Source organism: Neltuma alba, unplaced genomic scaffold (genome assembly GCF_004799145.2).
Source record: "Neltuma alba isolate B1F8T4 unplaced genomic scaffold, ASM479914v2 tig00011218_pilon, whole genome shotgun sequence".
NCBI lineage: Eukaryota > Viridiplantae > Streptophyta > Magnoliopsida > Fabales > Fabaceae > Neltuma > Neltuma alba.
The window spans coordinates 260,532-287,228 of NW_021635941.1; the positions used below are offsets into that span (position 1 = coordinate 260,532).

At 34.6% G+C, this 26,697-nt stretch overlaps 3 protein-coding genes across 4 annotated transcripts; 1 reads left to right on the plus strand and 2 right to left on the minus strand.

The window, feature by feature from the left end:
* Positions 1–253: 253 nt before the first annotated feature.
* Positions 254–2,015, minus strand: LOC114762555 (probable protein phosphatase 2C 58). Its single transcript, XM_028952055.1, has 5 exons — positions 1,905–2,015; positions 1,451–1,699; positions 1,059–1,335; positions 786–940; positions 254–536 (listed from the first exon to the last, which is right to left on the minus strand). Exons 1-5 carry the CDS (start codon positions 1,935–1,937, stop codon positions 399–401), a joined length of 852 nt encoding a protein of 283 aa, XP_028807888.1. The 5' UTR covers positions 1,938–2,015; the 3' UTR covers positions 254–398.
* Positions 2,016–11,387: 9,372 nt separating this feature from the next.
* LOC114762550 (protein TPX2) lies at positions 11,388–16,773 on the plus strand. Of its 2 annotated transcripts, none has more exons than XM_028952042.1 (18): positions 11,388–11,560; positions 12,135–12,217; positions 12,309–12,539; positions 12,651–13,010; positions 13,671–13,781; positions 13,874–13,999; positions 14,094–14,270; positions 14,514–14,576; positions 14,657–14,737; positions 14,847–14,999; positions 15,081–15,212; positions 15,316–15,396; positions 15,487–15,606; positions 15,696–15,862; positions 15,973–16,081; positions 16,201–16,260; positions 16,353–16,447; positions 16,534–16,773. In XM_028952042.1, the coding sequence occupies exons 1-18, from the start codon at positions 11,401–11,403 to the stop codon at positions 16,649–16,651; spliced, it is 2,427 nt and encodes an 808-aa protein (XP_028807875.1). In that variant the 5' UTR covers positions 11,388–11,400; the 3' UTR covers positions 16,652–16,773. The 2 variants fall into 2 exon arrangements, with proteins under 2 accessions (XP_028807875.1, XP_028807876.1); XM_028952043.1 differs by having other exon boundaries at positions 14,118–14,270.
* A 743-nt stretch (positions 16,774–17,516) lies between these two features.
* LOC114762552 (putative E3 ubiquitin-protein ligase RING1a) lies at positions 17,517–24,941 on the minus strand. The gene is made up of 10 exons (XM_028952045.1): positions 24,463–24,941; positions 24,282–24,324; positions 21,945–22,003; positions 20,440–20,521; positions 20,173–20,293; positions 20,029–20,070; positions 19,089–19,607; positions 18,850–18,957; positions 18,188–18,415; positions 17,517–17,861 (listed from the first exon to the last, which is right to left on the minus strand). The coding sequence occupies exons 1-10, from the start codon at positions 24,674–24,676 to the stop codon at positions 17,829–17,831; spliced, it is 1,449 nt and encodes a 482-aa protein (XP_028807878.1). The 5' UTR covers positions 24,677–24,941; the 3' UTR covers positions 17,517–17,828.
* Positions 24,942–26,697: the final 1,756 nt, after the last annotated feature.

Below are 26,697 nucleotides of genomic sequence, written 5' to 3' on the forward strand. Positions count from 1 at the left end.
CTCCCTAAGAGGCTTGATATGGTTGGATCTAGGAAACTCATACCAGCCACCTCAAAAATTCACCCCACAAACGTGAAACATCATAGGAAAACACAGTTTGAGACACATTCAATTAATACGTGTTTGGTGAAATCTGTTAGTTAATCGCTTCGTCACTTGATCAGTTCACAGCAACTAAAGTAATACAATTATACAAACCACAAATATATGAGGCAGAACAGAACATGCATATTATGGCAGACGCAGAAGAATCTTGAGGAAAAAAGTAAAACAGCATTTGATTCGATTGGATGATTTAGACATACAGTGAGTTGTTATGAGAATATTATACAATTTAGTTCCCTCTGCTGGCTTAAACATATATATTGCATTTGTTTATTCAAGAAAAGATTGTGTCATTACTGGAACTTGACAATGATGCAGGATATGTCATCCTTACTGTTCCTAGCCACAGCTTCTTCTATCAAGCGCTTCGCTGCAGCCTGAGCATCCTTTGCTTTTCTGATACAATCCACTGCTTCTTGGTTTGACATCACCTTTAAATTCAACACATACAATCTTTATCAGCTAAGTAAGCAACCAGATGAAGCCAAGTAATAAAAATTCCAAATATTGAATGATTCTGTGGATTTGAAATCTTTATGTGCAACTTTGATCTTTTCTTAACTGAAGATGAAGTACTAGTTTTGCTTCAGTGGATCCAAATTTCTAAAATTTCTTTTTTACTTCCATTTTCCGTTGAGTAGTACTGAACTGCAAACTTTTGTGAGAATTTGAAAGCTAACCTTCCAGATTCCATCGCTTGCCAAAATAAGGAACTCTGTGCCTTCTTCAACATTCTCTACGATCACATCAGGTTCAGAAGTAAGATGCATCTTTAAGCTCTTATCACCAAAAGCCCTTGCTACAGCCAGCTTTCCATCTACACGAGGCACATCTCCTGCAACAGACAGAATTTCACAGGACTACTAATGTCCTATAATAATTGTAACAAACCCAAATGATACAACGTACGACAGGGCAGAATCCAACAGAGAGCTTAACCTGAAAAAAGCTACCTGGAATGTTTGAGACGAAACCACCACGGCTCTCGATCATATTTTTTTCCTTGCTTGGCTCGTGATCGATGGATAATTGCTTGGGCTTGCCATTCTTGCTAAGAACAGCTCGAGAATCCCCAACGTTTGCTACTACAAGTTTCTGACCATTTATCAGTATTGCAGTTACGGCGGTTGATCCTCCCCGTCCCAACTCAAATGATTGTTCCAATATTTTGTCATCTGTTATAAGGTAAGCTCTCTTCACTGCACTTTCTGTCTCAGTCCAAAAGTCTTCCTGCTTCCGCCAAAATTCGAAATCGTGATCGTGAGCCATATCAAACACGGGAAATTCCAGAGAAGTGGGTGAATCGCAGTGAAAGTCAGGTAATATACGTACAACACCTGCGTACCTGTTTTAGGATGTTGTCGAAAAGGTTGTTCTGCAAATAGCTTGCTACATCATGGCCTAAGTGACCATCAAATATGGCAAACAACCCTAATTCCTTGTCCTTCTCTTGCTTGAACTTTGAAACTACATAGTCTTCCATAGCATGAGCTGATTTCCCCTTCATCAAGTGAAATCCATGTGTTATGTTCTTTGACATTTTGCTTTTACCTTTCCCTCGATCGCATCCTGATGTCCCGAACCCTGCTTTCACCTGCAAGCAAGTCTCGATCTTTATCATTTTTTAACACAAACCATATGCTTGTGGACAGCAGAATCATAAATTTGCAGGGATTTTCATTTTTCAAGAGCACCCATGAGCAAAATTAAACCAGTTTTTCTAGTACACAGGAACCAAAAAAAAAAGAATTGGCCATGCTTAAGCGGCATGAAAGAGAATGAAGGTATGTGCCACTTACCTTCATTTTGTGAAGGATTTCTCTGCCAGTCATGTTGATTTACTTGTGTTTTTTTTCCCAGAAGATCTGTTAGCTCAGGCCTCGGAGTTCAGAGACAGAGATAAAGAAAGAGTAGATGACAGAGAGAAAGAGAGGACATGGGTGAGCAATAATAGCACTCTTTCCGTTACAAATAATTAAAGTACGTTGATAAAAAAAATAATTAAAATTAGTTCAGAATAATTAATATATAAAAAGTATAATTTTTATTTCAAAAATACCTTTATTAATAAAGAGAGAGAGTATGAGAGAGAACGATTAAATTATTAAAAAAAGAGAAGTGGAAGGGAGAAAGAGTGTGAGTTGGAGATAATAAATATAGATAAAATAAGAAATCAACACAAAAAAGTAGAGATATATTTTAAGTGTTTCTTATATATAAAAACATACCTTAAATATTAAATGTCTCTTATAATAAGAAACGGAAGAAGTAATAAATAAGGAAATGGAAGAACTTTGACTTTTAAGCACGTGAACTAGTTGAAACTGTGAACTTTTCTTTGCATTATTATTATGGGGAGACCGCGTCTTTTTCAAACAGCGCGTACTCGCTTGCCGACGACCTCAACTTTTCCAAGTCTTCTTATTCATTCTACTTCCATTTCATTTAGAAATAAAATCATAATTTTAAAAATATTTTTACAACATATAAAATAAATATAAAAAAAATTTATTTCAATTTATTATAAAATATTTTTTAAGGTTTTCAAATACCCCTAAAATCTTGTTTCCCACTAGTAGTTTCATTCCCATTGTTTTACCCAGCAATACAAGTTTAACTAGCCTATTATTAGCTTTCAAAACTAGTTTAATTTTTATTTTAGTATTAAATATAAGATTTTTAATCTATTTTGTCTCTCATGTTTATTTATTTATTTTCAAAATAATCCTTATAATAATGGTAGTTTTAGCTAATACACTTGATTAACAAGGATATTTTAAGAAAAACAATACTTGATTATTACAAATAATTAACTTAATTAATTTTTTTACTCTATGTAAATTAGTTAACTAACTCTTATATATCTACGTAAATTAGTTAACTATTTTTTATATTAAGAACTGGAGCTGGTATTATCTATAATGTATAATCAGTTTGGCTGTTGAGAAAGTTACAATTTCTCTCTCTGTTTTTATCATCCAGAAGTCACAATCTCATTTTGATGATACCAATCAATCTAATATTATCCCCATATATATATACTCCTCCAGTTCTTAATATATGATCAATTTAACTAATTTGATTAGATTAAGGAAATTAGGTAAGTTAGTTAAGTATAAGAAATGTGACACGTTTTTCCTAAAATACCACAATCATCTTTCTTAATACCCTCTTTCCTTCTTCTACTTGATTATGGTTGAGGGAGTATCTATAGGGTTAATTTAGAAAAAATTGATAAATATAATAAATTGGTCTTATATTTAGGACCAAAACCAAATTAAGAATTGGGTCCTATATTAAAGACCGGAGGAGTATATATCTATAAAATTTTCATTGACAAGTGGAAAAAGAGATCAGGACAGACTAAGAAGTTTCTTAGCAGATAAGGGCCGCTAATTAATTGTGGCCAGGAAGAAAGAATCTTTCCCACAAAGAACCAAAAAAAAAAAAGAGAGAGGAACACAGAAGCTGACTGGAAGACCAATATTTTGTATCGAGGAGATTAAGGTGTGAACGTTGACACAAGTATGTAACATGATACTGCTTTTTGAAGCGTAATTTATATACTTAGGCTTAGTTTAGATTTAGATGGGGAAAATAGAGAAAAAAAGATATTAGGAAGGAAAACGGCATTTTTTTAAATAAAAAATTGCAGTAGTATTTTGTTGGGAATTTTTCTTCCTATCCAACGGTTAGTCTATCTAGTGTCAAAGATTTATTGGGTGATTTATCGTTTCTGTAAAGTTTTCTCCCTTTGCTTTTTCACAAGATATATTAGGAGGTACATGGATGACTTTATATTTTAATCGAGCGTAACTTACGTTTTTATTTTTAATTAGGCGTTTTTTTTTTTACATATGTTACATAGAATTTGAAGAACAAGTTTTATCAATGTACAATGCAACTTGTTGCTTATGGAGGGAAAAGTATTTACTATGAATTATGAAAGAAAATATATGACTTAAAAAAAATCAAAAGAGAAGGATTTGATCACAATCATTCAAATGTGTGTCCCACTTGCTTGATAAAAAGATTTGTGATGGGAGAATATACTAAATTACTAATTAAGGAGACTAAAAAACGTGGATAATAACGCAGACATTAAATGTATCATCAATTTAATCATTTAAAGTAATTATATTATAGAGTGTCATATGAGACAAATCTTTTTTAAAGTGTTGTTTAAATAGAGAGAAAAAAAAGGGTGAATTATTGCGGAAAGGTAGATGTATGATGCATGATTTGGTGAGGGGAAGCATTCGAGTGTCTTAAAGCAGAAGATATAGGGCTGATAATCAATTAGAGAAAAGAAAAAGAAAACCCACTTATTGCTTGATTGATGATTGATTTGACAAAATTTCACACTAATTAATATTAATACTACTTCCAGTCCTAATTATAAGAGCTAGTCGATCAATTTGAAGAGATTAAAGAAGTGAATTAAGTTAGTTATTTGTAATAAATATATATTGTCTTTTCTAAAATATCCTTACTAAATAAATTTATTGATTAGAACTATCATTATTAGAGGGACTACTTTAGAAAAGAATGCATAAATATGAAAGACAAAATTGATTGGAGTCTTATAATTAGGATTAAAATAAAAGTCAAACGGGATCTTATATTAAAAACTAGTACAATCTAATCTATGTTAATAGGAAAAAAAATTGCTGAAAAATTCCTACGGCCATTCCCGAAATTTATTATCTAAAAAATTTATTTAAAAACTCATATGTAAACTGATATTCAATGTTATAATTCTTCTTCTCTTTGTGTGTAACTTATTTTCAATTACTCATAAAATTAAAAGATATTTGCACACGGCTAAAAATAAGTTGCATCTTCTCAGAAGTTTGGAATTTAGGTACTTTTAAACATTAAATTTTGTAGCAAGAAAATATTTTCAGTAATTTTCTAAAATGAATATGGGGAAATTATCAAGAATGCTCCTAATGTTATGTTACGCGGTTGTGTTGTGGACCCAATTTTACATCACTACAAAGCGATTTGTCTCTATAGGGAATGCAATGTATTTGTACCAACTTTATCCAGATTAAATTAAAATATGTCCAATTGATTGGAGTATATATTTTAGCTCGCATTCATACCAGTGATACCACACATATGGTGACACTAGCCAACAGATTGAACCATATTTATTTAATTTGATTATAACCATATCCCTATTCTGGAAGCAGCTTGGGCCTACTTCTTCAGGATGCGTTGCCGCCGTCTGCGGAGATTCAATTATTGGACTCGGATAATTTTTCTTGGAAAAATTACACTCAAGTCCCATCTAAAGAAATCTATTACTGACATGTCCTGTGAAATCATCAAATGATTAGTAAGTCCCAAGGGACTTGAGAGTAAGAAAATCTAATTGTGAAATCACTAACATACCCTTGTCAATTTGGGGAAAAAATTGGAAGAAAATAGAGAGGATTTTGCTCATGCTCATTTACGCGAGGGTAGCTATAACTCGATGGGTTATTCAGCTAGGACCTTCTTTTGTGACGAAGAGAGCAGATTGGGTAGAAGACTGAAGAGGCGATTGGAGCGGAGACCAAAAGACGCTGTTAACAAGACCAGAGGATGTGAATGAAGTTGACAGAAAAGGGAGCTAGTTTGTCTTCTTCAACCTTTGATGGCAAGAGCTGGAATAGGGGAAGAGGAAGATGTCGCCATTATTAGTATTCATCTTCATCATCGCGATCTAAACCAGCAAGAGAGGGAGGCCACGAGCAACTGTTCATGGCCATATCACTCATCCAGGTGTGAAATATGAGGACCAAGTGAGGCGTTGCTGAAAAGGGAATATGAACTTAAAGTTTTTTGATTGATGTGAATTAAGTTTATAATGAAGAATGAATTGAATTTATGAAAATAAAATTGGGAAATGATATTACAACCCAAGAGAAAGCTATTGACAATTTAGGCTGTGTTTCTGATAAAAATGAATGAAAATGACAGATTTTATTGTTATAATCCCTGTAATGCGATGGTTAAATGTCTTGTTAATGGGTGCATCGAAGGTTGTTAATGTAACTGTATGACTTGTTATTAACAAGTGATTGTGACAGGTTGATATGAAGGATGACAACTTCAAGTGGGAAGCATTTGTCCTGTTACCTCCATATAGGGGGACAATTTATTAATGGTGTAAGAGGTGAAATGCAATATGTTGGAGGTGGTGTGAGAATAAAAATGATAAAGGAAGGCACACCAATCACTAAAAGACCCTCAGGGAGGCCAAAGAAAAGAAGGATTGAATCTCAATTTCAAAACAAAAAACTTCACCACTGTGGAAGATGCCATAAGCCAGGCCACACTGTGAAGACTTGCCAGAACCCCAATCCAAGTTGAGCTTTGTTGGTGGCTTGTTTATATTTCTTTTTGTGAATGCTTGTGACAAAATTGTTTTGTAAATGTCATAACCCACACCTCAAGTTGTCTGTCATTATCCACACATGCAACCCGTATGCTTTTTTGAATGGGTTGTAAATTTGGTGTAGTTACATTGTACATATATATATCAAGTGGTAAATAACATCTGGTTGTAATCTGATATAATATCATATCTGTATTTTGATGTACTTGTCAATAGGCTGTAATGAACTTATTATCAGACACCGTGGAGGTTGTCATTAGCAGTCTGAATTATGTTACTGATATAAAGTGATAATTTCTCCTACTTGCAGTGTTCAATGATTTCTTAACACATGATTGTTGTGTTAAAGTTGTAATAGTATATGATTTAGTTATAATTTGATGTTATGTGGAGGCTGTGATATCCCACAGCGTGAGTTGTCAGGGACACTGCTGAGGTTGTTAACCACTTCTCCTCGGGTTGTCAACACCCGCTGTTGAGGTTGTAAATGAATCTCTGCAATAAAAATCTATTGTAATCCTATTGGATTCAGTTACAACTGTTAATGACTTCAAAATGCCTCACATTATATTGTTAAGGTCGTTATATGTGCTGATAATACAATTTTTTTAGAAGCTGTGATATCCGACAAAGTGAGTTGCCAGGGGTACTGCCGAAATTGTTAACCACTTCTCCTCAGGTTGTTAACAGCTGCCGTTGAGGTTGTAAATGAATATCTACAATAAAAATGTGCTGTAATCCTGCTGGGTTTACTTAAAGCTGTTAATGACTTTAAAATGTCTCTCATTATATTGTCAAGGTTATTGTATGTGCTGATAATACAATTTTTTAAGAAGTCGTGGTATCCCACAGAGTGAGTTGTCAAGGGCACTGCTAAGATTGTTAAGCACTTCTCCTCAGGTTGTTAATAAACGCCATTGGGGTTGTAAATGGATCTAGCAGAGAGGACTGCGATATATACTTATCATGTCATCATGGTTAGCATTTGTTTATCCGGTTTTATTAAGTCTTCATTTCTGGATATGATTCAGGTTTGAAATAAGAAATTTTGTGGTTATCAAAACACATGAATGCCATTACAACAACTTTATAACCAGTAAACGATGCCAATCATATTAACATAACTTAACATTCAGCTATCATTATATGGTCAAATAAAAAAACAAAATCTAAACTTTACTTTCAGCTGTCATTATATGGTTAAATAAAAAAACAAAATCTGAACTTTACTTTCAACTGTCATTATGCTGTCAAATGAAAAATAAAATGTGAATTTTACATTCAGTTGTCATTATTTTGTCAAATAAAAAAATTAAATACAATATATGCTGGTTGTTTATTTCTTCCTCTTGCTTTGGAGCTTTCCTCGTAGCAAAGATGGCACTTGATCACCATGCAGGTTGTTCCTATAAGTTACAAGCCACCACAAGCATCCAACCTTCAAGTCATGTGACTTCCTTGTCAATTTTGTCCCTTTCATCAAATAGTACTGGACTTCACTCTACGAAAAACTTGGTAGAAACAATCTCTCTACAAAAAAGAAACCAAAAAAAGGAATAACCTTGATAGTAGTGAATGACAAGTAATCAGCAGGCATTAATTGACAATTTATCAAAACTAATTCTTTTCAGCCTTTCCATCATATCATATGTGTTAAAAAATCATTGAACACTGCAAGTAGGAGAAATTGTCTCTTTATATGAGTAACTTAATTCAGACTGCCAATGACAACCTCCACAGCGTCTGATAACAAGTCCATGACAACCTATTGACAAGTACAGCAAAATACAGATATGATATTATATCAGATTACAACCAAATTTCATTTACCACTTTATATATATGTACAATGTAACTACACCAGATTTACATTTTATCTACAAGGTCCACAAATGTGTACTCATCAAAGGTTACTGTGAATTTCATAACTATTTTATTACTTTCTTTTTTCATAATTGATACTATCATTGTTCTAAATTCTTCAAATGATGTGCCTTCCTTTATCATTCTTGTTCTCACACCACCTCCAACATATTGCATTTCACCTCTTACACCATTAATAAATTATCCTCCTATATGGAAGTAACAGAACAAATGCTTCCCACTTGAAGTTGTCATCCTTCATATCAACCTGTCACAATTACTTGTTAATAACAAGTCATACAGTTATATTAACAACCTTCAATGCACCCATTAACAAGACATTTAACCATCGCATTACAGGGATTATAACAATAAAATCTGTCATTTTCATTCATTTTTATCAGAAACACAGCCTAAATTGTCAATAGCTTTCTCTTGGGTTGTAATATCATTTCCCAATTTTATTTTCATAAATTCAATTCATTCTTCATTATAAACTTAATTCACATCAATCAAAAAACTTTAAGTTCATATTCCCTTTTCAGCAACGCCTCACTTGGTCCTCATATTTCACACCTGGATGAGTGATATGGCCATGAACAGTTGCTCGTGGCCTCCCTCTCTTGCTGGTTTAGATCGCGATGATGAAGATGAATACTAATAATGGCGACATCTTCCTCTTCCCCTATTCCAGCTCTTGCCATCAAAGGTTGAAGAAGACAAACTAGCTCCCTTTTCTGTCAACTTCATTCACATCCTCTGGTCTTGTTAACAGCGTCTTTTGGTCTCCGCTCCAGTTGCCTCTTCAGTCTTCTACCCAATTTGCTCTCTTCGTCACAGAAGAAGGTCCTAGCTGAAGAACCCATCGAGTTATAGCTACCCTCGTGTAAATGAGCATGAGCAAAATCCTCTCTATTTTCTTCCACTTTTTTTCCCCAAATTGACAAGGGTATGTTAGTGATTTCACAATTAGATTTTCTTACTCTCAAGTCCCTTGGGACTTACTAATCATTTGATGATTTCACGGGACCTGTCAGTAATAGATTCCCTTACATGGGACTTGAGTGTAATTTTCCCATTTTTCTTTGGGAATATTAAATATACTACCTCTACTCTTTAATATATAATCTTGTTTAATTTTTATTTTAATCTTAAATATAAAACTTTAATTTATTTTAACTTTCATATTTATGTATTTTTTTTCAAGATTATCCTTCTAATAATAATAATTCTAACTAATACACTTGATTAGTAAGGATATTTTAGGAAAAACAACACATATTTATTACAAATAACTAACTTAACTTATTTTCTTAAACTCTTCAAATTAATTAACTAGCTCTTATAATTAGGACTAGAAGTAGTATTAGATAAGGAATAAGTCACTGAATCTTCATGGATCTAACAACAAATAATTAATTATTAAACATGGATCCCATGAGATGATATATATATACACACACACACACATATTATTTCTGGTCCTAAATATAAAATTTAGTTTGTAATGTATAATTATTTGGAATTTTCAAAATTTGCCATCTTTTATTGTCATTGACTGACATCTTTAAAGGATCTGTAACTATTATAAAACTTTATTTATTTGTCTGTGTTTTGTTCCTAAAAAAACCTAAAAACATAATCAATTAGACTATTAGAAGGTAGATGGTTGGGTTGATGTTTTTTTTTTTTATTTATAAAAAAGCTTAGGTGAGTTAGGTCCTAGAGACTCATCATAGTCAGGACATGTTTCTAAACTCAAAAAATACTTATAGAGGTATTTATATATCATCTACCAACAAGGTCTTCACATCGGCAGCGAGATTTAAACTCATGATCTTGTGAGTTATGAGTCAATTTTTTATCAATTGAACTAAGTACTCTTGTTGGCGGTGGGGTTGATGATGATTTAGAAGCAATTCATACGTTCAAGCTAACTAGCTAAGGAAATAGAGTTGGATATATGACATGTTCTCAGTAGGATTTTCGACAGTTTAAGATTTCATTACTTCACTTATAAGAGCTATCCTGCTATTCTGCTATTGACAAAAAGGTTGCCGTCAGAGTATATTTATATTGATCCATCAACTAAAAATATTTGAATTAACTTACTTTAAGTGATTTTATACCATATCAAGTAAATAATATAAAGTATGGGAGAAGTTTTATCACATAACATAAAAAAGAAGCCATTTTCCCTCACAGTGGATCTTTTTTTTTATTTTAATGATACATGTATTTTTTATTGAAGTCAATCTTATTCGAGACACTATTATGTATTAAATGTGACATGTTTTCTAATAGGGATTCCAACCTCTCACACAGGGGGTCTTATGGTCACACTTTGCACAACAAAAAAATTTAGATTTAATTTATTTCTTTATTTATCTTAAAGTTAATATAATCTCTGGTCTATTAAGTTTGCCTTCATTTTAGTTTTAGTCCTTCAAATTTCAAATTGTAGGTTTTGGTTCATCAAAAGGCAAAATAATCCAAGTTTTTATCGAATTATAAATATTAATATTTTAAATGAAAAAAAAAACTTGATGAACCAAAACCTATAGTTTAAGACTTGAACTAAAACTAAAATAAAAATAAACTTAAAAGACAAAAAATTTGTATTAACCATCTATCTTATTTAGCTTTGCTGATCTTGGAAGGTTAAGAAAAAAGGAACACATGGGGTGAGAATTCAGCGACCAATAGCAAACAGCCACGTCATGGAGACGGTTTTGCCCTGGAAATAAAAGCCCTATAGGGCGTTTAAAACGACAGCGTTTTATGTTACTATGGAGCGTGCGAATGGAGAGAGAGCCGTTGGCAAGTTTCTTTTACGCTTTGGACAGATGCCACCAGTCATACCGTTAAGAGAGCTGGCCCCATTTTCAATTTTTCGACCGTTGGAGATCCAAACGTTACAATTTCTCTCCCTCGACTCTTATCTCTCACACATTTCTCTTGCAGCCTCCTTCATAAGCCGCGAAGATCCTCTGATTCTTCTTTTAAAGCAGTAAAAGTCCTACACATAAAAACTGAACCTGAAAATGGCGGTGGCAGAGGAAAGCACCGGCGGGATCACGATGATCGACGAGACATACGAATTCTCGGCACCACGCTTCTTCGATTTTATGAAGGCGGAGTCCGAGGAGGACTCGAGAAGAGCAGAACTCTGGTTTGAAACTGCTCTTTCTTACGCACCTTCTCGTACGGTTCTTCCTCTTGCAACCTTTTTCCTATATTTTCTTTATTAATTCGTACCCTAAATGGTCTACTCCTGTTCTATTCCCGATCAAATTGGATTTTCTTGGAAGCTATAGGGTTTCAGTTTAAAATTGTTGCTTTTTGAGTCGGTTGTTGAATTACGTTAGCATTATTCATTTGAATTGAAGGCTGGTTGATAAATTCACTTGCGAGTTCTGTTCTGTTCCGGTTTGGTTTGTTCTTTGGTGCTTGTTTAGGTAGATGTTTTACAATGATGGCCTGATTTTTTTTTTTTTTTTTGGTTTTGCTTGCATTTATGGTTTGACTGAGGGCAGATCATCGAAAGCACGTGATGTTTTAAATTATTGAAACTGGCGCTTTCTGTCGATTAAATATTCGCGCCTAATTGTATTTTCATATATTACGTTTATCTATCACTTGAATGCACAACATTCTTGCGTTTTTGCTTTATCTTCCTGGTTTATGCTTGAGCTTCAGACCAGCTTTTTCTTTGTTTTCCTGAATTTCTTGTAAGGGAAAACTACTTGATTTTTTTGGGTGTTCTAATATGTTGCAGCATTCATGCCAAAAATCAAGACTGGAAGATCTATTACCGTTGAGAGCTTGTGCGATTTTAGCGAAGCTGACAAAATGCAGAAGGTACTGTTAGTTCCAATAGCGATACTCACAATAGCGGTACACACACAATATGATTTCTTTAAAAACACTGATTTAATATTGTTCTCACTAGACATCAGGGTCAGCCGATCTAAAACCTGATGGTAATAATAATTTGGATGTCAACATTCAACCTCAATGCACGAGTGCCAAAATAAAGGAAGAAGTACTTTCCAGTGAAGTCCAAGAGGAAAGAAGTCGCAATGATGATGATGATGGGGAAGACGCATGCTTAAGTGACGATAGTCTGCCACAACGCACGGTTACCAAACTGAAGGAAGAAGCACAATGTAGCGGCGATGAGGTAATATACATGACTCCTTTTCATGCGGTAAATTGTGATTCAGTTTTTATCGTTCTAATCTCATATCTGGTTTCCCAGTTCTCACTTTCTCCTCATAATTCATTTTCTCAGGTTTCTGGTGACAGAGGAAGAAGTCATCCACATGCTGATGAAGGGGAGTGTGCATGCATTGAAGTTGTTAAAGAAGCATGTACGCCCAATCCGTGTATAGCATCGCAGAAAAGAGTCATGACTGCGATTTCGAAGAAGCAAGAAACAGCTAGAAAGATAGCCGCTTTAGTTAAGAATCCATCAGCATTGAAGGCAAAAGCTCAGTTGCAGTCATCAGCTCTGAAGACAAAATTGCCACCATCAGCAATGAAGACAAAAGCTCAGTCCTCAACAATGAAGAGCGCCGGTGGGAGTTCCCACTTATCACAAGAAAATCAAGCTATTAAGAGGCAGAAATTGGAAGGAGGAAAAGCAAGACAGGTAACTGTCATCATTTTTGTCATTTTATTTTTAATTCTAATTTTATTTTTTGTTTATCATACGTGTATAGCTCATACATATTCATATCGAATAAGTGACAACACTTCTAATTTTGTGTCAGGCTTTTATTTAGAATTCTAAGCTCCCAAGTTTCTATCCAGATAGACAAAATAAATTTCTGAAATACTTAAAAGAGTTAGTAAGATTTCTCACTTGACAAACAAAATATTGGGGTGTTGTCACTATATTTAGCACGCACCTCCTTGAAAACGAGCTGCTGTGCCCATTTTTCTTTCTCAGCAACTCAGTATCTGGATCTAATAAGAAATGTCTGCGATTAGATCTTTTGAACTGCAATGATTGGTTTTTTTATCATTCCTCCTCTCTTTCCGCTTCCTTAGGGAAGTGTTATTTGAAAGTAGATAGGTTATGACGAGAGTTGGCTGCTTAGGCTTCTTTTGCATTTAATCCTAGTCTTTCAGAATCTTTCCAATGAACTATTTAACTCTAGTTGCAGTAGACTAGGCTATGACATCCGGGTCGTTCCTGAATTACTTTCTCATGTTTCGACACCCTTGGCATTGTATGGTAATATACTAAAAACTATCCAAAAAACTAAAAAGATAATAATGACGCTTAATTTTCTCTACGAATTTTCAGATTTTGCACGTTAAACCTCAAAATTTGCCGCACAAGTCAAAACTGAGTTCAGCCACTAGCAGTGCTAGTATCTCTTCAAATGCTAGCAAAACTAACAGGGAAGATAGAAAGGTTGGTTTGTCTGATCCATTAATGCTGTATAACCTTTTTTTTTTTTTTTGGTGCTGAACTTTGCATTAAAAGCCCATGAACTTTGGATGAAGGTTTATGTTCGTGAAATGCCAACACCAGCGTCAGTACCATTTATATCAATGGCAGAAATGATGAGAAAATTCCATTCAAGCACCAGAGACTTGTCTTTGCCAAATGCCAACACCGGTCATTCTCATGTAATACATAGATCCTGTTATGATATCCTCCACTATAATTTGAATTCTTTCTTTTGTTTTTTTCCCTTTGGTTAAATACTTTTGACTAATTCAGGGAGATGCCGGTTCCATGATCCAGCCGAAACCAAAACTCACATTGACCAGGCCTAAAGAACCGGAATTTGAGACTGCTCAACGAGCCCGGTCGGTCAAAGTGAAGAGCACCGCCGAGCTCGAGGAAGAGATGATGGCTAAAATGCCAAAATTCAAGGCTCGACCCCTAAATAAGAAGGTACATAACCTCAACTTTTCAAATCCTAACTTCAACATCAATAATAACATGATAAATGGTCCTGATCAGTTACTTTGTAAAATCGTAAGATGTTATTTAGTTCTAGTGAGTAACCTTGAAACATTATCATTATCTGTGAAGTCCTAAAACAATTTTTTAACTCTTATTTTTACACTCGAATTTTGCCAAGTCTTGAACAATGTATAGTTCATGATTACCTTTGTCTGCGATTTGGCATTTCAGATTTTGCAAGCTCCTACTGTGCGTATTGTATCAAGAAGTACACCCCAACCACCAGAGTTCAAGGTGACTTGCACTTTCCCATTGAGAACTGATACTTTAAGCAAATTAGCCATAATGTTGAATTAAGCAACTTTTCTTTTCAGGAATTTCATCTAGAAACAGCAGCTAGGGCCATTCAGCATGCAGATTCAGCCTCAGTGGCTTCAGGAAAATCGTCACATCAGGTATTTTGTTGAAGCCGATATCAACCCTTTGGGTCACTACTTTTTTTCTTAAAAGAAGTTTGGATCACTACTCAACAATTAGTCAATGTGTTTCCATTCTGCGAATCAGGAACCATGGAAGCCTCATCTCACGGAGCCTAAAACGCCACTGCTCCAAACATCACTAAGGGCCCGCCCACCTAAGGTGAAAAGTTCACTGGAATTAGAGCAGGAGGAGCTTGAAAAGATTCCTAAATTTAAAGCCAGGCCCCTAAATAAGAAGGTAATTTTGTTAATTTTTTATGTTATAAACTGAGCTTCATTCCATCATTCAGCTAACCCAAGAACATATTCCGTTTATTAGATTTTTGAGAGTAAAGGAGATATTGGAATTTTTTGCCATACCAAGAAACTTGTCACTCAACCACGAGAATTTCATTTTGCAACAAATGAAAGGATTCCTCCACCTTCTGTTGTAGTAGATCTATTTGACAAGGTAATTTGAAATCAATTTTGAACGTAACAGTGTAATGTGAAATAAATTTTGGACTTTTCCCGTAAAACTAAAATATTAATGTCACCATTTTCTGGTTTTGCAGTTATCTTTGAATTCTGAACCTGCACATAAAAACCCAATTCCAACAAATACAATCCCAAATCCATTTCATCTCTACACGGAGGTTGGTTCATTTCTTTCCGTTTCATCTAAAGTGCAGTAATTGGATGGTTTTTAGGAAATTTTTTCCCCCAACATACTTCTTATTTGTCAGGAAAGAGGTGCTGAGAAAGAGAAGAGACTTCTCATGGAACTTCAAATGAAACAGTTGGAAGAGGAAAGAGCCAGAGTTCGCAAGGCGAATCCGTACCCTTACACTACTGACTATCCTGTGGTACTAATTGCTAATTCTTGGCTCGATTTGATTCTAATTGTTGAATGAAATAACTGTTATCGATATAAATTTACTAATATTACATACAGATCCCACCAAAACCGGAACCCAAGCCATGTACCAAAGCAGAGCCATTCCAACTAGAGAGTCTGGTAAGACATGAGGAAGAGATGGAGAGGGAAATGGAAGAAAGGCTTAGAAAAGAGAGAGAAGAGGCCGAAATGAGAATTTTCAGAGCGCAGCCAATCTTACAAGAGTAAGCACTTTGCATTGAAAAAGTTTTTTTTTTTTTCGTTTGCATGTGTTGCCGAAGAAATAAGTACAAGTGAATTAAATTCTTCCTCTTTGAATGTTTATCTTGTGCAGGGACCCTATCCCAGTTCCTGAGAAGGTTCGCAAACCCCTTACACAAGTTCAGGAGTTCAGCCTGCATGTGAATGAGCGAGCAGTGGATAGAGCAGAATTTGATCAAAGGGCAAGTACTTTTATTCTTCAATGGGAATATCTTCATTGCAAATGGGAAAAGTTGTTCTTCAATGAATGAGTTAGAATATATGATTTGGACAATACTAAGAGTTTATAGTTGTTGTACAGATCAAGGAGAAGGAAATGATGTACAAGCGGTATAGGGAGGAGAGTGAGACTGCAAGAATGGTATTCCACTACTCTTTCTTTACTATAAATGCCAATGCGAATATATTTATAAATATAAATATAAATTTCACATTTTGACTGCAAATATGCAGATTGAGGAAGAGAAGGCGTTAAAACAGTTGAGACGGACAATGGTTCCCCATGCTAGACCAGTTCCTAATTTTGAGCATCCATTTATTCCCCAAAAGTATGATCAATGATATAACCATCTCTCCCCTTTGATTATTATACTTGCTCAAAAGCACTCCTGATGCCAAACTTGCGTGTGAACAGGTCGGTTAAAGAGGCAACGAAGGCAAAGTCACCAAACTTGCGTGTAATACACAGAAAAGAGAGACGAAAGATTTTAAATGGGACAGTGGCTTCTAGTCCTGCTGCCAGATTAAGATGATTTATTAGGGTTGCGAGCGTTCAAGAACTCCTGAACCCATCTGACACACTTCTTGTGTACATTTGTCCGGAAAGAATCATGTAAAATGTCAATTAAATCAATATCAATTCTTTTGTAATGATGATGTAAGATCAAAAAACATATTGATTCTGAAAACATGTATTGTTTTCCTCGCCAACTCAGACAAATCATATTACTATGGAGCAGCAGAGGAATAATGCACATATAGGGTCACCACGTTACATTTTAATTTAAAACCTCACATCAAAACCTTACACCTTGAGACGTGTCTTTCTACTTGAAACAAGAATCCAACGTAAAATGACTTGAAATTATAGGTCCTTCTACTCCCCCCCATTGCATGCCGGAGAGAAACTTGTTTTTGGAACTTGCACTGTGTTCTTTTATGAGTTATTTTTCATATGTGGAATTAAAAACATACAATTAAACGAAAGTATTCTTGGAAAATAAATTTTATTTGGGACAGAGGGCCAAAAAAGTTATTTGGGGTCAGAATTAAAAATCCCAACTGCCACATTAGTTAGTTATTTGCTTCATACATACGGTATCTGAAATCAGAAAGGGCATCTCATAAACATCTTTAACATGAACGAAGTGAGAAATCAGAGATCATGGGAGTACTCTCTTATTATTGTATTGACGCCACAGTATCAATACAGTTATACAAAAATTAATTTTTTTTATAAATAAACCTTGACCATTAAAAAATTACACAACTTTTTAATTCGTAAATTTATCAATTTTTTTTTTTGCCATCCGTAAATTCATCACTTTAAAATGTTATGATCATTACCTCATTTAATGACAAAACATTCAACAATTATAGCGTCCCCTTTATAAAACATTTAATGACAAAGCATGCATATGCTTCAAAATCCTAATTATGATACGTATCCACATGAATAATCCCAAAGAAAAAGAGACCGCGACTGTGATGACGCCATGCACAAATCCCCTCTATATAATAATTATTCTCGAAAATGTATCTAAATTTCTGTGAGATATATAATCTTTTAGGCTTCAAAGATAACATGTTTCTATAATTTATGCTGTATATTCACTTCCTTGAGAATGCAACTAGAATTGACGATCGGTCACTTTATATGTACAGGTAGTTCGGCCATCCTCGACATCAAAACGGTCTGTTCAAGCCTGACTATATTTTCTCCTTCCTCCTAAATGCCAGAATCTGAAACAGGAGAAAGAGGATCAGCCAGCCATTACACATGTAGTGAAAACATCACATATCTCCGACGGGCATCAAATTGGAACCTTTATATCCACACACACATATATATGCATTGGGAGGAAAAAATACAAAAAAGAATGCAACTATATATGAAAATCATGTTACGTCCCCCCCCCCCCCAAAAAAAAAAAAACAGAGAGGTTACAGGGGATATAAACCTCATCCAAATCATCAACTTCTTGCTCTCTTGTGTCTTTTAATCCATTACATTCTTTCACTTTTTAAAATATAGAGAAGTTAGATTGCCCTGAATAGTGAATACTCACCAGGTGCTCCATTTTAGACGTGAATTTGGACTTGAGCCCCGCCAAAGTTTCATGTACTTGCAAAATTTCCAGTTCATCTTTGCAGGGATCTAAAACCAGTGTGGTGAGCTCGTCATTGTGCAAGGTTGAAGCCTCATCGGCTGACTTATCACAGATGATGCTGCAGCATCCTTTAACGGCCAATATCTCAATTTCTTCAGCTGGCAATAGGGTCTGCTGAGCAATATACTGCGCAAAAATGAAGCAACAAGAGAGAAGTCTAGGAAATCAAAAGCTTTATCTTTGGAGTAAACTTATGATTGGATCACAAGAATTGATAAAAAGACTAACATGCAACCGATTTGCTATTTTAAGGGAACCGGTGCACTTACTTTCAGAGGCCAAGTTACATAAGCCTGACAATCTTGAGATCAAATTGTTAATTTACTCCATTATTCTATAGCCTACGCCTCAAATTGGAATGGTGAAGGTATCCAACAAACAACACAAAAATTGCAACCCAAATTTAAAAAAAAAAAAAAAATTTACATTTTTCAATCCAAAAAGTTGATACTTATTATATGAACTAATAAATTAGGGGAAATATTCAGATCAAAGTGGCCAACAAAGGTACTTTTGTCACAACTATGATATGAAACAGTAGAGGAAAAGAGACATCTCACTTCGCACAGGTGCTTGACGGACAGAGTTGGCCGACAGCAAAGGTGTGGCTGCTGCAAACTTGGTATACTTTCTTTGTCCAAGGAAACAAGCATAAGATGGATGTCATACTGTGAGCAAGAATATTAGAGTTAATTTATTGGATTGAAGCAAAACAACAAAAGAATCCAGGAGCAAAACGTGTCACCCATGTATACACTAACAAGAGACAAAAAAACATGCAGATAACAACATCCTATACCTCATCTGTGTTTTCATCTAAGCTTCTTAAATAATCAACAAACTTAGACACGCGACTACCGCGAGCATTCTTGCTAGAGCTGCCGCTGCCACTGCCATGTCGAGTGTGGCTCCTAAAACCACCCCTTCCCCAAGTAAGCTTCTGAGGTTTTGACAGATGCCTTGAAGAAATTCCTCGATTTTCTCTGATTATATCAACATCACTTTCTATAAAGCCACCATCAGGGCTTGCCATTGATGAGGAAGGTTGGGAGGGACGAACTCTTGTCCCTCTCTTTCGCTTTTTCTTTGGTTCTGCACTCCGCTCATCAGTGGAGGATGAGTCTTTCTCTCCATTATTTTCATTTTCCTCTTCATTGTCTTCTGATCCTTGATCAATTCCATGGTTTTGTCTCCTACCAACATTCCTATTATTGCGCTGTGACCTGGTGACAAATGCACCTGGTGGTGTATCCTTATTACGCCTCTTAACCAGTGCTTCAGATTGCCGCTGAACCACTTTTGCAATTGAAGCTTGAATCTGTCAATAAAGCTATTAAATGACACACCAGGAACAAAAGTAATGTTGACTAAGGATTTGATAATTAGAGAATGCTAGCAAAGATTACACTTCACTACTTTTCACTTTTCAGAATGCACGAGGATAACCACGGCAGAAATTTATATATATTAAAATGAGAAAGGTATTTCAAAGATAACATGTCACCCAGGTTCTCAACAACTCAATATCAATAATCAATAAATGAATAAAATTTGCCAACAAGTGTTTGAGGAAAAGAAATTACAATAAAGGTGATTAACAAGACTAACTTTTGTTGACTAGGAGTAAAACCAAGTCAGATAAACTTGAGACTACAGAAGGCCTCACTAGTCTAACCAGTGAACACACATCTAGAAGGTGAACCCATGCTTTAACAAGTTTGTTCAAAAAAAATATTCACCTGCTTATTGCGGTTCTTCTCCTCTTCACGAAATTCAAGCTCCTAGAATGAGACAATCAAAAGTATTGCTATTGATATTTAAGTAAAGATTCATGCATGTGCAGTAGAGATGGAGAAATAAACAATAAACAAGTCAAGTTATACCTCTTCCTCATACTTCTCAATGTCTGGATATAGAGCAGCAATTAGAGAATCATAGTTTGGATCATCTCTCAAGGAACGACGACTGGCACAATGTGTGCGGCAAGCTGGGCATTCATTATTCCTGAGACAACACAAAAATAATAAATCTGATCCCACACAGAAATCGCAACCAGAAAGCTCAATGAGAAGCAAGCCAAAAACCTAGATTCCAACTATCAGCAGTATATCAAACAGAAGCAAAAACACTGATGGCTTCTTGTGTTTTACCCTAGTCTCATTGACTTGTCAATGCATTCCCTGCAAAACCGGTGCAAGCATTCCATGACGGTCCGTGTTTTCTTGATAATACCTGTTTAAGCACTTAGAGTAGTTGGTTATTTCTAACACAGAGAAAACATTTGCCAGAAATCAAGCATGAATTGGGGGCTGCAGGTCACAAAAATTTCCTGCACAATGAAATGCAGAACCTAGCAAAGTCATCTTTAAAAACAGCAGTAGGAGATAATATTACTGTTAGTATTTGACCACTTTATCTAGAGTGAAAAAAGGGCCCATACTAAATAAACTAGCATCCCAATTACAGACATGAGCAGCCAGTGTTTTTTTCACTTGTCAGTAATTGAGGTCTTCTGGATTTCCCTTTCTATAAACGCTATTTAGTGTGGGTGAAAAAGATTTAGGTATAGCACAACCAAGAGCCTAATAATCCACTTGGAAATTTGAGCTAACTGGCATTTATATTTTGCACAACGAAGTTTACATTTTCTAGGTTCCAGATGTTACTTGATAGGACATCAGGGACTCCAGAAAAGGAAGACAGAAGTAATGCTTAAATCACAGTGGAGACTTCTCCTTCACAGAAAGGAAGGTTTGAAAAACAAAGGATGGTATCATTAGTAAGAAGTTCCATTACACCATAAGTTCCTGGATTTCAACACTATCAGGATTCCTCCTTCCATTTCTACCACAATAGGTTAATCCATGAAATCAGGGTCAGTTGATTCCTGCCCCTAAACTTTGAATTGTTCATGTTTCACCGAATACCCTTTTATCTTTAACAAAAATATTTCATGCAAAAATAATATGGTAGTCCTTTGCAGAACTGAAGTAATATATAATTGTAAATGGGCGTAAACGAGAATGGAAAAAGTGGGGAAAATCTTCCATATACAATAAAGAAAAACTCACAGATTGTTTGTTGGTTTTGCTTTAGGAGGGGACAGGGTAGGACTTACTCATTTGATTTTAGCTAGTACCTGAATAACTAATTGAGAGGTTTCACATTTTGGTCCCCAAAAAAAAAAAAAAAAAGAATTGAGAGGTTTCACAGATTTTGTTAAATGAGGCATGTATATTAACAATTCATCTTTTCAAACTATTATTGAATACAATATTTCGACAATTTAGCTTAGTACACATAATAAATGTAACAATGGTTTGAAACTTCAGATAAGAGAAGAAGAAGCATAAAAAATTTAACTTTAAAGTCCAAATCTAAAACATTGACAACAATAGAAAATATAACACTAATTTGTGATCACTATAGTATCAGCATTTGACATAAACATTAATTATTTGATTCAATTGTTGAGAAAGCAAGATTTCTACGATTTGAAACGAGTGCCATCAAAGATAGAACTGATCAGAGGCAGGAAAGCAATCCTAACTCCTATGTCCTAGCCTATAGCTCAGAATATAATTTGACTATAACAAAAAAAAATCACACGATTTAGCTGCCCAATTATGTCATTCGAGAGGGTAAAAAACTTTACCGAGGCAAATTGGACATTGGACATCTTTACGAATTTCCAGAAGTTCGACAAACACAAATCTGCGGAAGAAAAAAATGAACATAAACTTGAGAGGCCATTACTTCGTGAGGTATTTGCATCAGCATATCTACAAGGACCTGAGTCTTGATAGGAAAAATATAAATATATATATATATATATATATAGAGAGAGAGAGAGAGAGAGTAGTAGTAACAACAATAGCACAATAACAAAATATCCAAAATCTTAAACACAGAAGATAAGCCTCGGCTTCTTAAAGTAAATCTCAAATTGACTTAATGCATGTGCCCATCAATTCTGCTGTCACAAATATGTTGACTCCCTTCATAACTAATGAAATAGAGTATTGAGTAATACAAAATAAGATATCAGAATAAAATGTTCACCGCGCTCCTTGGTCATCTAAAGATGGTGGTAGAATGAAATTTCACAATTCATTTATAGCTTCTACAAAGTGACAAAAAATTAGACAGGGTAGAAAAGATATTTGTTTCAAACTATAGTTACAGTCTCGTAGATAATCAATGCCAATTTTTTTTGTGATAGATAGTTATCATCCTTCCTATAATTGCAATTTACCAATTGCTTTCTTGACCTTCTTGCATCCAATATGATATGATCCTTAGAAAGACTGATAACAATTATTAATAAAGAAATCTTGATTTATATGTATTCTCTATAATGGAAGTGCCATGGTGATTTTATTACGCTTATAGTGGTTGTGCAAGACTAATGCCTTTGCTAGCAAGAAGCTAAGATTTTCTTCTTCTTCTTTTTTGGCCAGAAAAAGGTTAAGAATATTGAAACTTGTTATGTGAACAAAACTTGATCCGGCCTCCAAAATTATTGTCGGAAGCATGACAGCACCATGTTATTCTAGACCGTCAAATCCTTTTACAGCATGCAAATCATTTGCGATATTTTCCCAATATCAAGAGTGAAAGAGGATGTACACTGATAAATGTGTTCAATATATCTGTTACAGTCAAACTCATCAGGTTTTTTTGCCAGCTGAATTTTAGTCATGCGAAGAATTACCAGTCACGTGGAGAGTTTATCAAAGGCACTTCTCCAGCATGTTTATAGATTATCTAATTCCCACCAAGCATCATATTTATAAATCATAACAAGAGAGAAAGAAGTTATCCAAATCGGTTGCTCTATGTAACGGAACAATATAGTACAGATAAGCCATATCTAATACCTGGTGGATATCATTTTCATTCTTTTCTTAAGCTTATTTAAATAAGGAAAAAGATCCAACATTTGAATGCTCTGAAAAACCTGCAAGACCATGAACAATATGGCCTCTACGGTACAAGCGATGATCAGCCTGTATAAGCTACAACAGCAACATATATTTGATCACCAGTTGCAAGAACTTCAACACTTGCTTTCTGATTTGGTGGATGTACACCAGTCATCAAACCTTTAACTCACGCAAACTGCCTAACACATACTAATATGCTTTTTTGTCATATGTGAACCTTTGCGGTCACCGTTCAATATTATGATTAAGTATCCAATTATTATTAATTCAAAGTCATTACGGAACTACTAACATCCATTGAACATGAAAGACAGATTTCTTTTTCAAGGAAGACAGCAATACCTAATTATCAAACTATCAGAAGTTTAAAAGAATCCCAGGTCCTAAACTCGGGATTATTCATAATTTAGACCATTTCTACCATAGCAAGTGACGATCACGGAGTTTCAGTAAAATTTAGCTCCGAATCTTTTTCATACAAATCAGTATAAATTAGATTTGACAACTCGATGCCCGCTAACGCACATCGCTAAAAACTCGATCCAAGCTGGAAGGCTAAGACTGCTCGTGACTGCGTCATTACGCACTCAGTCACTGGTTCTTCCAACACTCCATGAATCGAAAGGCTATGAAATAACACTAAAATGTAGAATTCACGCCATAGACAGGGTAACAAAAATCTATGCGGAAAAAAAAATAACTTTCGTTCACTGAGGAACGAATGACAGAGTTTCGAGCATAAACAAGACGAAAAGCCAGGCATGCAAACGACATATAACGAATCAGATTAGGGAGAACCAAAGCATACAGACGTCGCAACTTAAATGACTTGAACTGTCACTACCCCCTTCAACAGAGAAGGAAATCCAGTGCTACACAAAATGTAAGCGTTCGAATTCAACAAAAGAAGAGTAGAAACTACAAAATTCACCCCCAGCCACCGCCCGAAACAGATATATACGATCAAAACGTGAAATCTAGAAGCACATACAAGTGTGGAAGAATATGAGCAATGCGTGAGAGAGAAAGAGAAAGAGAGAGTATACTCAGGTTTCTCTTCGGTTTCAGAAGATGGGCTTTCCTCAGAATCTGGCAAGACAAACAAAAACTTCAGAACTCGCGGGATCGCGAAGCCAGACCAAAACCCAGCTGACAAAAACCAATTTGGCACTGTACAAACGTATAATCACAAAGCAAGATGAATAAGGAAAAAAAATTATACGTAACCCTCTGCTTTCTCCTCCTTATCCTGCTCTTGCTCGTTCTGTTGTCCTTCTTCTTCCCCTTCACCAAGCTCCCCTTGCTCATCTTCCTCTGCCCTCTTTTCCTCGCCTTGTAGCTCTCGGTCCCGATGAGATTGCTTCGCATGGCGGTGGTTGTAAAGTTCTGAGACCTCTCCATCGTCCGTAGACTCTGGCAAAGACCGCTTCTGCGCAGGCATTGGTGCTTCAGAAAGAGGGATTGGTAAAATGCTCACTCACTGCTCTATATATATGCTTGTGAAACAGATGAGAGAAGGAGAGAGAGCGAGAGAAAGCGAACTACAACGAAGAAGAGGAAGAGGAAGAAGAATCAAGATGAGATTTTGGGTTGTTGTTTTCTCGCTTGTGTGATTTTTTTTACTTTGCGTATTATTATATAACGAAGGGAAGTAAGAAAGAGAGGAGCTCGGAATCAGATGTTACGGCAAGAAAAGGATGCACATGGATGGTGGCTCGGTGGGAAGGACTGAACTGGACGGCCAATTGTCTGTCGAGGGTGTTTCTGTCACTGCATTCTAACCTCGCCTGGCTTTGCCCTCTCACGCATATTCATATGCGTACATGCTTGATTAATTTAAATAAATTTAAAAAATAAATTAGTTAACTCTCCAATTTGTAAGTTGTGTAAATTAGTTTGAAAAAATTAATGCATAAAAAATACATTAAAATATTATTCCTCCGGTCCTTATTATAAGACCCAATTTGATTTTTTATTTGGTCCTAATTATAAGACCCAATTCATTTTCTCTTTTATATTTATGCATTTTTTTCCAAGATAATCCTTCTAATAATGATAGTTTTAGCTAATATACTTAATTAGCAAGGATATTTTAGGAATAACAACACTTATTTATTATAAATAACCAATTTAACTTACTTCCTTAATCTCCTCAAATAAGTCAATTGGGTCTTATAATTAGGACCGGAGGAGTATATTTAGGAATGAAGTTAATTCTTTTGACTAACTCATATATTTCAGAAATAAAAAAGTACCCCCGGTTCTCTTTATAAAGAGAAAGAAGATGTTTTTTAGTCTATTTATAAGATACTCGGAAGAATTTTTTGTCTGAATGTGTAATTTTACCTTTCATTTATTATTGTGTTGTTTTTGATTATATGAAGTATAATGTATATTAAATAGGGATAAAATTAAAAAAAATTATTAAATTTTAAATGAAAGTTAAGGAAGTTCAATGTTTCCTTGGTCTGTGTAAAATATGTTGGAAGTAACTTATAAATAGGAACTAGATAAGTATTATCTTATCTTACTCATCTGGTACTTAATATAGTATCTAATTATGGAATTGATTTAGTTTTAAATATAAGACATAATTTTTTTTATATTTATCAATTTTTTTAAATTATTTTTATTGATATTCATTCAATCATAATAAAGTAGAAGAGGAATGGAGGATATTAAAGAAGATGATTATGATGTTTTTAAAAAAAAATCTCACGTAACTAACTTACCTAACTTTCTTAATCTAATTAAATAGATTTTAAGTTAACTACAGGAGTAATGTATCAATATCTCTGGTTCTCCTTTCTGTCTTCACTCGTATAGAAGCTTCTCTTCTTGATACAAATTCAGAAACTTCTCATCTTTGTATCTTTGTAGGACATGAAAAGAACTTTTCTATCCCTATTGCCTATTTATTTCTTAAAGATTAAATTGTGAGAGGAGAAAAGTATTCGGAGAATTAGCCAAAAAAATTCAATTAAAAATTTTATTAATAAAAATAAAGGTTTCTATATTTTCTGTTCTTCAAGTTTGTCATCATTTTAATTTTGGTCTTTTAAGTTTCAAATAATAGATTTTAATCCCTCAAAAAGCAAAATAGTCTAAGTTTTTATTGAATTATAAAGACTAATGTTTTAAATAAGAAAAAACTCGAAGGACCAAAACCTATATTTTAAAATTTTAAGGACAAAAATAAATCGGGAACAAATTTAAAAAACTAAAAATTATATTAATCATTAAAAAAGATTTATATCATGGTACTTTGTTTACACAAAATTTACAGAATATTAATACTTTTGGTATACAAGATCTATCAAATCCTTTTCACTAATAAAATTTCCAACACATTCAACAATATTTCTTTCTGCACTATGATTTATATTACTGTACACATAACTGCTTTCATGTAATTTTTATTGTGTTGCAATTTTATTGAGAAATTATAATAAATACATTCAA

Coding starts and splice junctions, on each gene's coding strand:
- LOC114762550 (XM_028952042.1), top strand. CDS start 11,401: ATGGCGGTGGCAGAGGAAAGCACCGGCGGGATCACGATGATCGACGAG. Junction 11,561..12,134: donor TCTTTCTTACGCACCTTCTC/GTACGGTTCTTC, acceptor AATATGTTGCAG/CATTCATGCCAAAAATCAAG. Junction 16,448..16,533: donor CATCCATTTATTCCCCAAAA/GTATGATCAATG, acceptor GCGTGTGAACAG/GTCGGTTAAAGAGGCAACGA.
- LOC114762555 (XM_028952055.1), bottom strand. CDS start 1,937: ATGACTGGCAGAGAAATCCTTCACAAAATGAAG. Junction 1,700..1,904: donor AAATCCTTCACAAAATGAAG/GTAAGTGGCACA, acceptor ACTTGCTTGCAG/GTGAAAGCAGGGTTCGGGAC. Junction 1,336..1,450: donor TCGACAACATCCTAAAACAG/GTACGCAGGTGT, acceptor TGGCGGAAGCAG/GAAGACTTTTGGACTGAGAC.
- LOC114762552 (XM_028952045.1), bottom strand. CDS start 24,676: ATGCCTGCGCAGAAGCGGTCTTTGCCAGAGTCTACGGACGATGGAGAG. Junction 20,071..20,172: donor TTGAGAAGTATGAGGAAGAG/GTATAACTTGAC, acceptor GTCTCATTCTAG/GAGCTTGAATTTCGTGAAGA. Junction 18,958..19,088: donor TAGATGAAAACACAGATGAG/GTATAGGATGTT, acceptor TCTTGCTCACAG/TATGACATCCATCTTATGCT.